The 18,229-nt window shown below is 47.6% G+C and overlaps 1 protein-coding gene across 1 annotated transcript in view; it reads right to left on the minus strand.

Annotated features, from left to right (window-relative positions):
* The window catches only part of FMNL1 (formin like 1), a 130,588-nt gene extending 123,820 nt beyond the window's left edge, over positions 1–6,768 (minus strand). Inside the window, 1 exon segment of the mRNA XM_038754724.1 lies at positions 6,574–6,768. Coding sequence (XP_038610652.1) covers positions 6,574–6,711 — 138 coding nt within the window. The 5' untranslated portion in view covers positions 6,712–6,768.
* Positions 6,769–18,229: the final 11,461 nt, after the last annotated feature.

Here is an 18,229-nt window from a genome sequence, read left to right on the forward strand (position 1 = left end):
TATTCTATTTATTTGTACATTTATTTATTTATTTTACTTGTACATATCTATTCTATTTATTTGTACATTTATTTATTTATTTTACTTGTACATATCTATTCTATTTATTTGTACATTTATTTATTTATTTTACTTGCACATATCTATTCTATTTGTACATATTTATTACTCTATTTATTTTACTTGTACATATCTATTTTATTTATTTTATTTTGTTAGTATGTTTGGTTTTGTTCTCTGTCTCCCCCTTTTAGACTGTGAGCCCACTGTTGGGTAGGGAACGTCTCTATATGTTGCCAACTTGGACTTCCCAAGCGCTTAGTCCAGTGCTCTGCACACAGTAAGCGCTCAATAAATACGACTGATTGATAACCTGATCACCTTGTAACCTCCCTAACGCTTAGAACAGTGCTCTGCACATAGTAAGCGCTTAATAAACGCTATCATTATCATTCTTATAATAAAGCAGCGTGGCTCAGTGGAAAGAGCCCGGGCTTTGGAGTCAGAGGTCATGGGTTCAAATCCCAGCTCCGCCACTTGTCAGCTGGGTGACTTTGGGCGAGTCACTTCACTTCTCTGGGCCTCAGTTCCCTCATCTGGAAAATGGGGTTTAAGACTGTGAGCCCCCCGGGGGACAACCTGATCACCTTGTATCTCCCTAGCGCTTAGAACAGTGCTTTGTATATAGTAAGCGCTTAACAAACACCATCATTATTATTATTATTATTATTAAACAGACACATTCACTCCCCACAACACAATTACGGTCTAAAAGGGAAGAAGGAAGGGCTGGAGGGAAGCCAGGTTTACAATTCAGTAATTCGACAAGATGCTGATCGTCTCCCCGGACCCAACCTATGTCGGAGGAGCTGGTCTTTGGCCAATCCAACGCCTCAGAAATTTCCCTCTTTATCTCTTGAACTCAGATCCCTCGGGGGTCCCGGCTCCAAACAGCATCCAGAGGGTCAAGGGGGGAAATTTTGTTCCCGGCAAGGTCAGCCCACAATGAAGCCTCCCTTTTCTGTCACAGGCCTGAAGTAGCGTGGCTTAGAGGGAAGAGCCCGGGCCTGGGGGGGCAAAGGACCTGGGTTCTAATCCCGCCGCCACCGCGTCTCTGCTGTGGGACCTTGGGCGAGTCACTTCACTTTATATTAATATCTGTCTTCCCCTCTAAACTGGCAGATCCTTGTGGGCAGGGAATGTGTCTGTTTGTTGTAAACTGTCCTCTCCCAAGCTTAGTACAGTGCTCTGCACACAGTAAGTGCTCAATAAATAATAATAATAATAATAATGTTGGTATTTGTTAAGCGCTTATGTGCAAAGCACTGTTCTAAGCGCTGGGGGGGAATACAAGGAGATGAGGTTGAGCCCACTGTTGGGTAGGGACTGTCTCTATATGTTGCCAATTTGTGCTTCCCAAGCGCTTAGTACAGTGCTCTGCACATAGTAAGCGCTCAATAAATACGATTGATGATGATGCTGATGAGGTTGTCCCATGTGGGGCTCACAGTCTTAGTCCCCATTTTACAGGTGAGGGAACTGAGGCACAGGGAAGGGAAGTGACTTTAAATACGATTGAATGAGTGAATGCTTGGCCCACAGTAAGCGCTCAATAAATATCATTGAATGAATGACTTCTCCGCGCCTCAGTTACCCCGGGTGTAAAATGGGGATTCAATCCTACTCCCTCCTACTTAAACTGTGAGCCCCGTGGGGGACGGGGACCATGTCCAATCTGATGACCTCGTATCCCCCCCAGCGCTTAGAACAGTGCTTGGCACACAGTAAGTGCTTAACAAGTACCATCATCATCATCATTATTATTACTATCATTATTATTATTATCAGCATGGCTCAGTGGAAAGAGCCCGGGCTCGGGAGTCGGAGGTCATGGGTTCTAATCCCGGCTCCGCCACCTGTCAGCTGGGTGACTTTGGGCAAATCACTTCACTTCTCTGGGCCTCATTTCCCCAAACAGGGATAATAATGATGGCATTTATTAAGCGCTTACTACGTGCAAAGCACCGTTCTAAGCGCTGTAGGAAGACTAGGAGCCCCACATGGGACAACCTGATCACCTCGCATCCTCCACAGCGCTTGGCACATAATAATAATGATGGCATTTGTTAAGCGCTTACTATGTGCAGAGCACTGTTCTAAGCGCTGGGGGGATACAAGGTGATCAAGTTGTCCCACGTGGGGCTCACAGTCTTCATCCCCATTTTACAGATGAGGGAACTGAGGCTCAGAGAAGTTAAGTGACTTACCCAAGGTCACACAGCAGACATGTGGCGGAGCCGGGATTCGAACCCATGACCTCTGACTCCAAAGCCCGGGCTCTTACCAATGGGCCACGCTGCTTCATCGCACGTAGTAAGCGCTTAACAAATGCCATCATTATTATTAGAGAAGCAGTGCGGCTCAGTGGAAAGAGCCCGGGCTTTGGAGTCGGAGGTCAGGGGTTCAAATCCCGGCTTCGCCACTTGTCAGCCGTGGGACTTTGGGCAAGTCACTTCACTTCTCTGGGCCTCAGTTACCTCAAATGGAAAATGGGAATTAAGACTGTGAGCCCCCTGTGGGACAACCTGATCACCTCGTATCCTCCACAGCGCTTAGAACGGTGCTTGGCACGTAGTAAGCGCTTAACAAATGCCATCATTATTATTAGAGAAGCAGCGCGGCTCAGTGGAAAGAGCCCGGGCTTTGGAGTCGGAGGTCAGGGGTTCAAATCCTGGCTCCGCCACTTGTCAGCCGTGGGACTTTGGGCAAGTCACTTCACTTCTCTGGGCCTCAGTTACCTCATCAGTTAAATGGGAATTAAGACTGTGAGCCCCGTGTGGGACAACCTGATCACCTCGTATCCTCCACAGCGCTTAGAACGGTGCTTGGCACATAGTAAGCGCTTAACATAGATCTAACCTAAGCAGGTCTTTAGGAACAAGGGAGGAAGAACTGATTCGAAAGAATCAAAAGTCATTTCAGAGGCAACAAGAAAATGAATAATAGCCTGGAAGATCAGAAGTCTGAGCAAGGAGAAGCTGCTTTCATCTGTCCCAGTTTCTAGGCCCTGCTCACACTTACTTGAACTCCCTCCCCTTTAAAATCCAATCCACAAGCCCTACTCATCTTCAAAGCCCTTCCTAAAAGGCCAATTTAATGCCATTCCTAGGAAAGTAGTCAACTAGCCAGTAGCCTCTCCCCCTCCACCCCCTCTCAATCAATCAATCAATCAATCGTATTTATTGAGCGCTTACTATGTGCAGAGCACTGGACTAAGCGCTTGGGAAGTACAAATTGGCAACACATAGAGACAGTCCCTACCCAACAGTGGGCTCACAGTCTAAAAGGGGGAGACAGAGAACAGAACCAAACATACCAACAAAATAAAATAGGATAGAAATGTACAAGTAAAATCAATAAGTAAATAAATAAATAGAGTAATAAATATGTACAACCATATATACATATATACAGGTGCTATGGGGAAGGGAAGGAGGTAAGATGGGGGGATGGAGAGGGGGACGAGGGGGAGAGGAAGGAAGGGGCTCAGTCTGGGAAGGCCTCTCCATCCCCCCCACCCCGCCTTACCTCCTTCCCCTCCCCACAGCACATGTATATATGTTTGTACGTATTTATTACTCTATTTATTTAATAATAATAATAATAATGGCATTTATTAAGTGCTTACTATGTGCAAAGCACTGTTCTAAGCGCGGGGGAGGATACAAGGTGATCAGGTTGTCCCACGGGGGAGCTCACAGTCTTCATCCCCATTTTACCGATGAGGTAACTGTGGCACAGAGAAGTTAAGTGACTTGCCCAAAGTCACCCAGCTGACAGTTGGCGGAGCCGGGATTTGAACCCATGACCTCTGACTCCAAAGCCCGGCCTCTTTCCACTGAGCCACGCTGCTTCTCTATTTACTTCACTTGTACCTATTCTATTTATTTTATTTTGTTAATATGTTCTGTTTTGTTCTCTGTCTCCCCCTTCTAGCCTGTGAGCCCGCTGTTGGGTAGGGACCGTCTCTAGATGTTGCCAACTTGTAATTCCCAAGCGCTTAGTCCGGTGCTCTGCACACAGTAACCACTCAATAAATGCGAATGAATGAATGAATGAATGAACGAACAAATGCCATTATTATTATTATTATTATTATTATCATCTGCTCCCCCGAAGTTCCTCTGGGGATGGCAGCTGAAGGGGCAGGGGGGCTTCTGCCCATCAGATGGGCAGAGTGGGGTGGGATGTAAAATGGGGATGAAGACCGTGAGCTCCCCGTGGGACAATCTGATCACCTTGTAACCTCCCCAGCGCTTAGAGCAGTGCTTTTCACATAGTAAGCGCTTAATAAATGCCACCATTATCATTATTATTATAGTATCCCCCCCAGCGCTTCGAACAGTGCTTGGCACATAGTAAGCGCTTAACAAATGCTATCGCCATCATCATCTTCTAGACTGAGCCCACTGTTGGGTAGGGACCGTCTCTAGACGTTGCCAACTTGGACTTCCCAAGTGCTCAGTCCAGTGCTCTGCACACAGTCAGCGCTCAATAAATACGATTGAATGAATGAAGGGATGGGGCGGGGCACGACAGGCCTTGGGGCTTGGGTGCGGGGGGTGCGTAGAGGAAGGTCCCAGAGAGGGAAGTGAGAAAAGAGACGAAAGACCTTCCTCTTCCAGAGTCAGGGTCCAACTCTCCCCTCTCTGGCCTTGCCTCTGGTTCTGCTCAAGACCCCCGGCCCAAAATACCATGAATCCCACCCCTCACCCCCAAATTGGACCCTCCTCTCCTTCTCCCTGGCACATGGCCCACAGCCCCCCATGATGGGGGTGGGCAGGAAACCCAGGCCACCCCTAGTCCAGTGCTCTGCACACAGTAAGCGCTCAATAAATACGATTGATTGATTGATTAATCCCCTCAGTGGGTGCAGGCGGAGATAAGGAAGCTTTGGGCCATTGGATGTCCCGCCTGGGAGAAGGTCAAGGGCCGCCCTCCACCCCGGAAGGAAGACTCCCCCATTCATTCAATCGTATTTACTGAGCGCTTACTGTGTGCCCAGCACTGGACTAAGCGCCTGGGAAGTCCCCCGCATCTCCAATCCTAATCCCGTCCCTTCTAGACTGTGAGCCCACTGTTGGGTAGGGACTGTCTCTATATGTTGCCAACTTGTACTGCCCAAGCGCTTAGTACAGTGCTCTGCACACAGTAAGCGCTCAATAGATACGATTGATTGATTGACCGTCTCTCTATGTTGCCAACTTGGACTTCCCAAGCGCTTAGTCCAGTGCTCCGCACCCAGGAAGCGCTCAGGAAATACGATGGAATGAAAAATCCGAGGGGCAGAGGGAACCTCGGACTCCTGCGGCTACTTCGCTCATTCATTCATTCAGTCGTATTGATTGAGCGCTTACTGTGTGCGGAGCGCTGGACTAAGCGCTTGGGGAGTCCAAGTTGGCAACATAGAGAGGCGGTCCCTACCCAACGGCGGGCTCACAGGCTAGAAGGGGGAGACAGGCCACAGAACAAAACATATTAACAAAATAAAATAAATAAAATAAATATGTACAAGTAACTTGAATAATACTACTACTACTGATGGCAATCAATCAATCGTATTTACTGAGCGCTTACTGTATGCAGAGCACTGTACTAAGCGCTGGGGAAGTACAAGCTGGCAACATATATTGCATGTATCAAGCGCTTCCTGTGTGCAGAGCACTGTACTAAGCGCTTGGGAAGTACAAGCTGGCAACCTATATGGCATTTATCAAGTGCTTCCAGTGTGCAGAGCACTGTATTAAGCGCTGGGGAAGTACAAGCTGGCAACATAAATGGCATTTATCAAGCGCTTCCTGTGTGCAGAGCACTGTACTAAGCGCTTGGGAAGTACAAGCTGGCAACATATATGGCATTTATCAAGGGATTGCTGTGTGCAGGCACTGTACTAAGCGCTGGGGAAGTACAAGCTGGCAACATATATGGCACTTCTCAAGCGCTTACTGTGTGCAGAGCACTGTACTAAGCGCTGGGGAAGTACAAGCTGGCAACCTATATGGCATTTATCAAGCGCTTCCAGTGTGCAGAGCACTGTATTAAGCGCTGGGGAAGTACAAGCTGGCAACATATATGGCATTTATCAAGCGCTTCCTGTGTGCAGAGCACTGTACTAAGCGCTGGGGAAGTACAAGCTGGCAACCTATATGGCTTTTATCAAGCGCTTCCTGTGTGCAGAGCACTGTACTAAGCGCTGGGGAAGTACAAGCTGGCAACCTATATGGCATGTATCAAGCGCTTACTATGTGCGAAGCACTGTCCCAAAGTGACCCTTCCAGCCCCCCCAAGCCGCTGCGGAGACCCCCAGGGTCCCAAGTGCGGGGGACCAACTTATTGGGGGGAAGGGAAGGGGAGACGTGTCACTAGGGAAGAGTCACGGCAAGGCCAAATCGAGGGCAGAGGATGGGGTGGGGGGGACCCCAAGACCCTTCCCCAGGTTGGGGGGGGGCAGGTAGCCCCCCCTCGACACACACACACACACACACACACTGACACACACACAGTGTCACTCACCAGGACCCGGCTGAACCTCTCTTCCAGCTCTCCTGCTGCCGGCATGGGCAGCTTGGGGGGCACCGCGCTGGGGGTGGGCTGGGGGGTCCTGCCCTCCCGGGCCAGGGGCTGCTCCCCGCTGCCAGCCGCGTTGCCCATGGCGATGCCCACCCAGCCGGCCAGCCGCTTCCAGGCTCCAAGGTCCAGTTTGCTGGAGGGAGGGGAGGATGCTGGAGGGAAGAGGGGATGCTGGAGGGGAGGATGCTGGAGGGATGGGAGGGTTGGGGGGGAGGATGGGGAGGGTCCCTGGGGGGGGAGGGGGGCGAGGGGACCCGGGGTCAGTCGGTGGGGGGCGGGGAGGCCTGGTGGGGGGCGTCCAGAGGTCGCATGGTCCTGCTGCTGCCCGGTGGAGAGGCCCAGGGGCAGGGGATGCCAGGCGAGGCTGAAGGGGAGGCCTTGGGGGGGAGGGAGGGGCTTGGAGTGGGGGAGGAGGAGGAGGAGGAGGACGGTTAGGGGGAGGGGGCAGGAAGCTGCGGCCCTCCCTCCCTCCCTCCCTCTCATTCATTCATTCAGTCATTCAGTCAGTCATTCAATCGGATTGACTGAGCGCTCACTGTGAGCAGAGCACTGGACTCTTGTGAGTCCCAGTGGGCCGCAGAGAGAGGCGGTCCCCACCCACCAGCCGGCTCACGGGCTAGAAGGGGGAGGCAGGCAATGAAACTAGTATTCATTCCTTCATTCATTCGGTCGGATGGATTGAGCAATGAAACTATTACTCATTCCTTCATTTAATCGGACTGATTGAGCGCTCACTGGGTGCTGAGCACTGGGCTAAGCGCTTGGGAATGACAAGTCGGCCACAGAGAGAGACGGTCCTTACCCAACAGTGGGCTCACAGGGTAGAAGGGGGAGGCAGGCAATAAAACTAGTATTCATTCCTTCATTCATTCAATCGGATTGATTGAGCAATGAAACTATTACTCATTCCTTCATTCAATCGGATTGATTGAGCGCTCACTGGGTGCTGAGCACTGGGCTAAGCGCTTGGGAAGGACAAGTCGGCCACAGAGAGAGACGGTCCTTACCCAACAGTGGGCTCACAGGGTAGAAGGGGGAGACAGGCAATAAAACTATTATTCATTCCTTCATTCAATTGGATTGATTGAGCGCTCACTGGGTGCTGAGCACTGGACTAAGCGCTTGGGAAGGACAAGTTGGCCACAGAGAGAGACGGTCCTTACCCAACAGTGGGCTCACAGGCTAGAATGGGGAGGCAGGCAATAAAACTAGTATTCATTCCTTCATTCATTCAATCGGATTGATTGGGCAATAAAGCTATTACTCATTCCTTCATTTAATCGGATTGATTGAGCGCTCACTGGGTGCTGAGCACTGGACTCGTCATCATCATCATCATCAGTCGTATTTATTGAGCGCTTACTATGTGCAGAGCACTGTACTAAGCGCTTGGGAAGTACAAATTGGCAACATCTAGAGACAGTCCCTACCCAACAGTGGGCTCACAGTCTAAAAGGGGGAGACCGAGAACAAAACCAAACATACTAACAAAATAAAATAAATAGGATAGATATGTACAAGTAAAATAAATAAATAGAGTAATAAATATGTACAACCATATATACATATATACAGGTGCTGTGGGGAAGGGAAGAAGGTAAGACGGGGGGGATGGAGAGGGGGACGAGGGGGTGAGTCCAAGTCGGCCGCAGAGAGAGACGGTCCCCACCCAACAACGGGCTCACAGGCTAGAAGGGGGAGACAGACATAAATGCCATTATTAATAAAACTATTATTCATCCTTCATTCAATCGGATTGATTGAGCGCTCACTGGGTGCTGAGCACTGGGCTAAGCGCTTGGGAAGGACAAGTTGGCCACAGATAGAGACGGTCCTTACCCAACAGTGGGCTCACAGGCTAGAAGGGGGAGGCGGACAATAAAACTAGTATTCATTCCTTCATTCAATCGGATTGATTGAGCTCTCACTGTGTGCTGAGCACTGGACTAATCAATCAATCAATCGTATTTATTGAGCGCTTACTGTGTGCAGACCACTGGACTAAGCGCTTGGGAAGTCCAAGTTGGCAACATCTAGAGACAGTCCCTACCCAACAGTGGGCTCACAGCCTAAAAGGGGGAGACAGAGAACAAAACCAAACATACTAACAAAATAAAATAAATAGAATAGATATGTACAAGTAAAATAAATAAATAAATAAATAGAGTAAGCGCTTGGGAAGTCCAAGTCGGCCACAGATAGCGACGGTCCCCACCCAACAGCGGGCTCACAGGCTAGAAGGGGAAGACAGACAATAAAACTATTATTCATTCCTTCATTCAATCGTATTGATTGAGCGCTCACTGTGTGCAGAACACTGGACTAAGCGCTTGGGAAGTCCAAGTAGGCCACAGATAGAGACGGTCCCCACCCAACAACGGGCTTACAGGCTAGAAGGGGGAGAAAGACAATAAAACTATTATTCATGCCTTCATTCAATCGTATTTAGTGAGCGCTCACTGTGTGCAGAGCACTGGACTAAGCGCTTGGGAAGTCCAAGTCGGCCACAGATAGAGACGGTCCCTACCCAACGACGGGCTCACAGGCTAGAAGGGGGAGACAGACAATAAAACTATTATTCATTCATTCCTTCATTCAATCGTATTTATAATAATAATAATAATGGCATTTATTAAGCGCTTACTATGTGCAAAGCACTGTTCTAAGCGCTGGGGAGGTTACAAGGTGATCAGGTGGTCCCACGTGGGGCTCACAGTCTTAATCCCCATTTTAATAATAATGACATTTATTAAGCGCTTACTATGTGCAAAGCACTGTTCTAAGCGCTGGGGCGGTTACAAGGTGACCAGGTTGTCCCACGGGGGGCTCACAGTCTTCATCCCCATTTTACAGATGAAGTAACTGAGGCCCGGAGAAGTGAAGTGACTTGCCCAAAGTCACCCAGCTGACAGTTGGCGGAGCCGGGATGTGAACCCATGACCTCTGACTCCAAAGCCCGGGCTCTTTCCACTGAGCCACCCTGCTTCTCTCCTTCTTATTGAGCGCTTACTGTGTGCAGAGCACTGGACTAAGCGCTTGGGAAGTCCAAGTCGGCCACAGATAGAGACGGTCCCTACCCAACAACGGGCTCACAGGCTAGAAGCGGGAGATAGACGACATAACCTCCCCAGTGCTTAGAACAGTGCTTTGCACATAGTAAGCGCTTAATAAATGTTGCCAACTTGTACTTCCCAAGCGCTTAGTACAGTGCTCTGCACACAGTAAGCGCGCAATAAATACGATTGATTATTATTATTATTTTTATTATTATTATTATTATTATTATTATGTGGACAGGTGTCAAGTCACATAGAGAAGCAGCGTGGCTCAGTGGAAAGAGCCCGGGCTTTGGAGTCAGAGGTCGTGGGTTCAAATCCCGGCTCTGCCAATTGTCAGCTGTGTGACCTTGGGCAAGTCACTTCACTTCTCCGGGCCTCAATTACCTCATCTGTAAAATGGGGATTCATTCATTCACTCATTCAATCGTATTTATTGAGGGCTTACTGTGTGCGGAGCGCTGTACTAAGCGCTTGGGAAGTCCAAGTTGGCAACATATAGAGACGGTCCCTACCCAACAGTGGGCTCACAGTTTGACTGTGAGCCCTCTGTGGAACCACCTGATCACTTTGTAGCCTCCCCAGTGCTTAGAACAGTGCTTTGCACATAGTAAGCGCTTAATAAATGCCATCATTAAGTCGTCAGAACAAATAGAATTAAAGCTAGATGCGCATTTATTACTCTAGTTATTCATTTTACTTGCACATATTTATTCTACTTATTTTATTTTGTTAATATGTTTTGTTTTGTTCTCTGTCTCCCCCTTCTAGCCTGTGAGCCCGCTGTTGGGTAGGGACCGTCTCTAGATGCTGCCCACTTGGACTTCCCAAGCGCTTAGTCCAGTGCTCTGCACACAGTAAGCGCTCAATAAGTACGATTGAATGAATGAATCATTAACAAAATAAATAGTAAATATGTACAAGTAATAAATAGAGATATATAGACAGGTGCTGTGGAGAGGGGAAGGAGGTAGGGCGGGGAGGATGGGGAGGAGGAGAGGAAAAAGGGGGCTCAGGGTGGGAAGGCCTCTTGGAGGCCTTTAGACTGTGACTTTTAGACTGTGAGCCCACTGTTGGGTAGGGACTGTCTCTATGTGATGCCAATTTGTACTTCCCAAGCGCTTAGTACAGTGCTCTGCACATAGTAAGCGCTCAATAAATACGATTGATTGATTGGAGGAGGTGAGCTCTCCACTCCCGGAGATGTGCTAACTTCTGGCTTCGTCCTGAGCGCCTCTGCAAGGTGCCGGGGCCGGGGGTCCGCGGGGGAGGGGGCTACTGGTTGGACTCCCCCCCACCTGCAGGACCCCCAGGGTCGGGGACACGAACCCTGGAGGCCTGAAGCCCCCAGCCCGCTCAGGGAGGTGGGGCACTGAGGACCAGGAGGGGAAGCATCATTAGGAGTACCGCTATTAACCAGCGCTTAGTAATCATAATAATAATGATGATGGTATTTCTTGAGCGCTTACTATGTGCCAAGCACTGTCCTAAGCGCTGGGGGGATACAAGGTGATCAGGTTGTCCCACGGGGGGCTCACAGTCTTCATCCTCATTTTAATAATAATAATAATGATGGCATTTATTAAGCGCTTACTATGTGCCAAGCACTGTTCTAAGCGCAGGGGGGATGCAAGGTGATCAGGTTGCCCCACGTGAGGCTCACGGTCTTCATTCCTATTTTAAGAATAATGGCATTTATTAAGCGCTTACTATGTGCCAAGCACTGTCCTAAGCGCTGGGGGGATACAAGGTGATCAGGTTATCCCACGGGGGGCTCACAGTCTTAATCCTCATTTTAATAATAATAATAATGGCATTTATTAAGCGCTTACTATGTGCAAAGCACTGTTCTAAGCGCTGGGGCGGTTACAAGGTGATCAGGTTGCCCCACGTGGGGCTCACGGTCTTCATCCCCATTTTAATAATAATGGCATTTATGAAGCGCTTACTATGTGCAAAGCACTGTTCTAAGCGCTGGGGGGATACAAGGTGATCAGGTTGTCCCACATGGGGTTTACAGTCTTAATCCCCATTTTAATAACAATAATAATGACATTTATTAATAATAATAATAATAATGGCATTTGTTAAGTGCTTACTATGTGCAAAGCACTGTTCTAAGCACTGGGGGGGGATACAATGTGATCAAGTTGTCCCACGTGGGGCTCACAGTCTTAATCCCCATTTTTACAGATGAGGTAATTGAGGCTCAGAGAAGTTAAGTGACTTGCCCAAGGTCACACAGCAGACTTGTGGTGGAGTCGGGATTAAGCGCTTACTATGTGCGAAGCACTGCTCTAAGCGCTGGGGAGATGCAAAGTGATCAGGTTGTCCCCCGTGGGGCTCACAGTCTTCATCCCCATTTCAATACTACTAATAATAATGACATTTTTAAGCGCTTACTATGTGCAAAGCACTGTTCTAAGCGCTGGGAGGATACAAGGTGATCAGGTTGTCCCACATGGGGTTTACAGTCTGAATCCCCATTTTAATAACAATAATAATGACATTTATTATTAATAATAATAATGATGGCATTTGTTAAGTGCTTACTTTGTGCAAAGCATTGTTCTAAGCACTGGGGGGGGATACAATGTGATCAAGTTGTCCGACGTGGGGCTCACAGTCTTAATCCCCATTTTTACAGATGAGGTAACTGAGGCTCAGAGAAGTTAAGTGACTTGCCCAAGGTCACACAGCAGACTTGTGGTGGAGTCGGGATTAAGCGTTTACTATGTGCGAAGCACTGTTCTAAGCGCTGGGGAGATGCAAAGTGATCAGGTTGTCCCCCGTGGGGCTCACAGTCTTCATCCCCATTTCAATACTACTAATAATAATGACATTTTTAAGCGCTTACTATGTGCAAAGCACTGTTCTAAGCGCTGGGGGGATACAAGGTGATCAGGTTGTCCCACATGGGGTTTACAGTCTTAATCCCCATTTTAATAACAATAATAATGACATTTATTAATAATGATAACAATGATGGCATTTGTTAAGCGCTTACTATGTGCAAAGCACTGTTCTAAGCACTGGGGGGGGGATACAATGTGATCAAGTTGTCCCACGTGGGGCTCACACTCTTAGTCCCCATTTTTACAGATGAGGTAACTGAGGCTCAGAGAAGTTAAATGACTTGCCCAAGGTCACACAGCAGATTTGTGGTGGAGCCGGGATTAAGCGTTTACTATGTGCAAAGCACTGTTCTAAGCGCTGGGGAGATGCAAAGTGATCAGGTTGTCCCACATGGGGCTTACAGTCTTAATCCCCATTTTAATAATAATAATAATAACATTTATTAAGCGCTTACTATGTGCAAAGCACTGTTCTAAGCGCTGGGGAGATACAGAGTGATCAGGTTGTCCCACATGGGGCTTACAGTCTTAATCCCCATTTTAATAATAATAATAATGACATTTATTAAGCACTTACTATGTGCAAAGCACTGTTCTAAGCGCTGGGGAGATACAAAGTGATCAGGTTGTCCCACATGGGGCTTACAGTCTTAATCCCCATTTTAATAATAATAATAATGACATTTATTAAGCGCTTACTATGTGCAAAGCACTGTTCTAAGCGCTGGGGAGATACAAAGTGATCAGGTTGTCCCACGGGGGGCTCACAGTCTTAATCCCCATTTTAATAATAATAATGATGACATTTATTAAGCGCTTACTATGTGCAAAGCACTGTTCTAAGCGCTGGGGAGATACAAAGTGATCAGGTTGTCCCACATGGGGCTTACAGTCTTAATCCCCATTTTAATAATAATAATAATGACATTTACTAAGCGCTTACTATTTGCAAAGCACTGTTCTAAGTGCTGGGGGATACAAGGTGATCAGCTTGTCCCCCGTGGGGCTCACAGTCTTCCTCCCCATTTTAATAATAACAATGATGGCATTTATTAAGTGCTTACTCTGTGCAAAGCACTGTTCTAAGCGCTGGGGAGGTTACAAACTGATCAGGTTGTCCCACGGGGTGCTCACAGTCTTTAATCCCCATTTTACAGATGAGGTCACTGAGGCACAGAGAAGTGAAACGACTTGCCCAAAGTCACACAGCTGACAATTGGCGGAGCTGGGATTTGAATAATAATAATAATAATGGCACTTATTAAGTGCTTACTATGTGCAAAGCACTATTCTAAGCCCTGGGGAGGTTACAAGGTGATCAGGTTGTCCCACGGGGGGCTCACAGTCTTCATCCCCATTTTTACAGAGGAGGTAACTGAGGCACAGAGAAGTGAAGTGACTTGCCCAAAGTCACACAGCTGACAATTGGCGGAGCAGGGATTTGAACCCATGACCTCTGACTCCAAAGCCCGGGCTTTTTCCACTGAGCCTTCTAGAGTCTATCTAGACTCTTCTGAGTATCTAACTGAGTATCTGTGTATCTGAGTCTTCTAGACTGTGAGCCTGCTGTTGGGTAGGGACCTTCCCAAGCGCTCAGTACAGTGCTCTGCACACAGTAAGCGCTCAATAAAGACTGTGAACCCACTGTTGGAAAGGGACTGTCTCTATATGTTGCCAACTTGTACTTCCCAAGCGCTTAGTACAGTGCTCTGCACACAGTAAGTGCTCAATAAATACAATTGATTGATTGATGGAAATAAATACGATTGAATGAATGAATAAATGAATGAATGAATGAGCCACGCTGCTCTCTTTCCACTGAGCCACGTTGCTTCTCAGGTGAGGTCACTGAGGCTCAGAGAAGTGAAGTGACTTGCCCAAAGTCACACAGCTGACAGTTGGCGGACTCAGGATTAGAACCCACGACCTCTGACTCCCAAGCCCAGGCTCTTGTCACTGAGAAAGCGCACAAAGGAAGCGCTCAATAAATACGATTGATTGATTGATTGATTGATTGATTGAGCCACTCTGCTTCTATACAGTACAGTGCCTGGCACATAGTTAAGCGCTTAACAAATACCATTATTATTATTATTATTATTATTATTATTATTATTATTATTATTATTATTATCAGTAGTGATCATCATTGGGGCACCTATGAAGCACCCCAAAAGGGCGCACCTCCTCCAGGAGGCCTTCCCAGACTCAGCCCCACTTTCCCTCTGCTCCTCCTCCCCTCCCCATCACCCCGACTCCCTCCCTCTGCCCTTCCCCTCCCCACAGCACTTGTGTATATTTGCCCATATTTATTAATCAATCAATCAATCAATCAATTGTATTTATTGAGCGCTTACTGTGTGCAGAGCACTGTACTAAGCGCTTGGGAAGTACAAGTTGGCAACATATAGAGACAGTCCCTACCCAATATTACTCTATTTATTTTACTAATGATGTGCATATAGCTATAATTCTATTTATTTTGATGCTATTGATGCCTGTCTCCTTGTTTTGTTTTGTTGTCTGTCTCCCCCTTCTAGACTGTGAGCCCGTTGTAGGGTAGGGACTGTCCATGTTGCCGATTTGTGCTTCCCAAGCGCTTAGTACAGTGCTCTGCACACAGTAAGCACTCAATAAATACGATTGAATGAATGCATCATTATTAATATTGGTATTATCAATAGTGATCATCATTGGCGCCTCTCTTCCAGGAGGCCTTCCCAGACTCAGCCTCACTTTTCATTCAATCATTTATTGAGCGCTTACTGTGTGCAGAGCACCGGACTAAGCGCTTGGGAAGTACAAGTTGACAACATAGAGAGACGGTCCCTACCCAAAAGTGGGCTCACAGTCTAGACGGGGGAGACAGACAACAAAACACAATATAGAAAGATAGATAGATAGATAGATAGATAGATAGATAGATAGATAGATAGATATATCCCTTCCTCTTAAGCGCTTAGTCCAGTGCTCTGCACACAGTAAGCGCTCAATAAATACGATTGATTGATTCCTCGCCCCCAGCCCCTCTCCCTCCCTGGGCCTCCACTCTCTCACTCTGCCTAGTAGCTAGAGCCCGGGCCCAGGAGTCAGCATTCATTCATTCATTCATTCAACCGTATTTATTGAGCGCTTACTGTGTGCAGAGCACTGTACTAAGCGCTCGGGAAGTACAAGTTGGCAATATCTAGAGACGGTCCCTACCCAACAACGGGCTCACAGTCTAGAAGGGGGAGACAGACGACAAAACAAAACGTGTGGACAGGTGGCAGGTCGTCAGAATAAATAAAAATAAAGCAAGATGCACATTATTAACAAATGGAGGAGAGAGAGGGGACATTCATTCATTCATTCAATTGTATTTATTGAGCGCAGAGCACTGGACTAAGCGCTTGGAAAGTCCAAGTTGGCAACATCTAGAGACGGTCCCTACCCAACAACGGGCTCACAGGCTAGAAGGGGGAGACAGACGACAAAACAAAACAGGTGGGCAGGTGTAAAGCCCTCAGAATAAATAGAAGTAAAGCTAGACGCACATCATTGACAAAATAAATAGAATAGTAAATATGTACAGGGAAAATAAATCAAGTAATAAATCTGTCCAAACATCTATACAGGTGCTGCGGGGAGGGGAAGGAGGTAGGGCCTGTGAGCCCACTGTTGGGTAGGGACTGTCTCTATATGTTGCCAACTTGTACTTCCCAAGCGCTTAGTACAGTGCTCCGCACACAGTAAGCGCTCAATAAATACAATTGATGATGAAGTAATAATAATAATAATAACTAGACCACCATCCTGGCCTCAAAATCCAGCTGCCCCTCCTCCTCCCTGTCCCATCCTGTCCAACGGCGGAGGGGTGAGAAGACCCCTGGATGGAGCTCCCCTCTCCATTCATTCATTCAATCGTATTTATTGAGCGCTTACTGTGTGCAGAGCACTGGACTAAGCGCTTGGGAAGTACAAGTCGGCAACGTATAGAGACGGTCCCTACTGAACATCGGGCTCACAGTCTAGAACGGGGAGACAGACAACAAAACAAAACATGTGGACAGGTGTCAGGTCATCAGAATAAATAAAAAATAAATAAATAAATAAAAATAAAGCTAGATTCATTCATTCATTCATTCATTCAATCATATTTATTGAGCGCTTACTGTGTGCAGAGCACTGGACTAAGCGTTTGGGAAGCCCAAGTTGGCAACATCTAGAGACGGTCCCTACCCAACAATGGGCTCACGTTCTAGAAGGGGGAGACAGACAACAAAACAAACCATGTGGACAGGTGTCAGGTCATCAGAATAAATAAAAAATAAATAAATAAATAAATAAAAATAAAGCTAGATTCATTCATTCATTCAATCATATTTATTGAGCGCTTACTGTGTGCAGAGCACTGTACTAAGCGCTTGGGAAGTACAAGTTGGCAACATATAGAGACGGTCCCTACCCAACAACGGGCTCACAGGCTAGAAGGGGGAGACAGACAACAAAACAAAACACGTGGAAAGGTGTCAAGTCCTCAGAATAAATAAAAATAAAGCTAGATGCACATTATTAACAAAATAAATAGAATAGTAAATGTGTACAAGTAAAATTAATAATAATAATGGCATTTATTAAGCACTTACTATGTGCAAAGCACTGTTCTAAGCGCTGGGGAGGTTACAAGGTGATCAGGTTGTCCCATGGGGGGCTCATAGTCTTCATCCCCATTTTCCAGATGAGCTAACTGAGGCCCAGAGAAGTGAAGTGACGTGCCCTAAATCACACAGCTGACAAGTGTAGAGAAGCAGCGTGGCTCAATGGAAAGAGACCGGACTTAGGAGTCAGAGGTCACGGGTTCAAATCCCAGCTCCGTCAACTGTCAGCTGTGTGACTTTGGGCAAGTCATTTCACTTCTCTGGGCCTCAGTTCCCCCATCTGTCAGATGGGGATGAAGACTGTGAGCCTCCCATGGGACAACCTGATCACCTGGTATCCTCCCCAGTGCTTAGTACAGTGCTTTGCACATAGTAAGCGCTTAATAAATGCCATCATTATTATTATTGTTAAGTGGCGGAGCCGGGATTTGAACCCATGACCTCTGACTCCAAAGCCCGGGCTCTTTCCACTGAGCCACAATAGAGTAATAAATCTGTCCAAACATCTATACAGGTGCTGTGGGGAGGGGAAGGAGGTAGGGCGGAGGGGATGGGGAGGAGGAGAGGAAAAAGGGGGCTCAGTCTGGGAAGGCCTCCCGGAGGAGGTGAGCGCTCAGTAGGTGAGCTCTCCCTCCTTCCTCCCACCCCCAGGACCCACCTCCAGATTACTGACAAGGAGCGGGCTGTCCCCTGCCAGGCCAAGGAGGCAAGATCAATCAATCAGTCGTATTTATTGAGCGCTTACTGCGTGCAGAGCACTGTACTAAGCGCTTGGGAAGTCCAAGTTGGTAACACATAGAGACGGTCCCTACCCAACAGTGGGCTCACAGTCTAGAAGGGGGGAGTCTAGAAGGGGGTGGCCCAAGGAGCTCCAGAAACCAAGCTGGGGATGTCCTGGACACCAGGCTCCCCCAGGCTTGCCCCAGGAATGATGATGATCAATCAATCAATCGCATTTATTGAGCGCTTTCTGTGTGCAGAGCACTGTACTAAGCGCTTGGGAAGTCCAAATTGGCAACATATAGAGACAGTCCCTACCCAACAGTGG

The sequence above is a fragment of the Tachyglossus aculeatus genome, chromosome 11, assembly GCF_015852505.1.
Source record: "Tachyglossus aculeatus isolate mTacAcu1 chromosome 11, mTacAcu1.pri, whole genome shotgun sequence".
NCBI classification, from domain to species: Eukaryota; Metazoa; Chordata; class Mammalia; order Monotremata; family Tachyglossidae; genus Tachyglossus; species Tachyglossus aculeatus.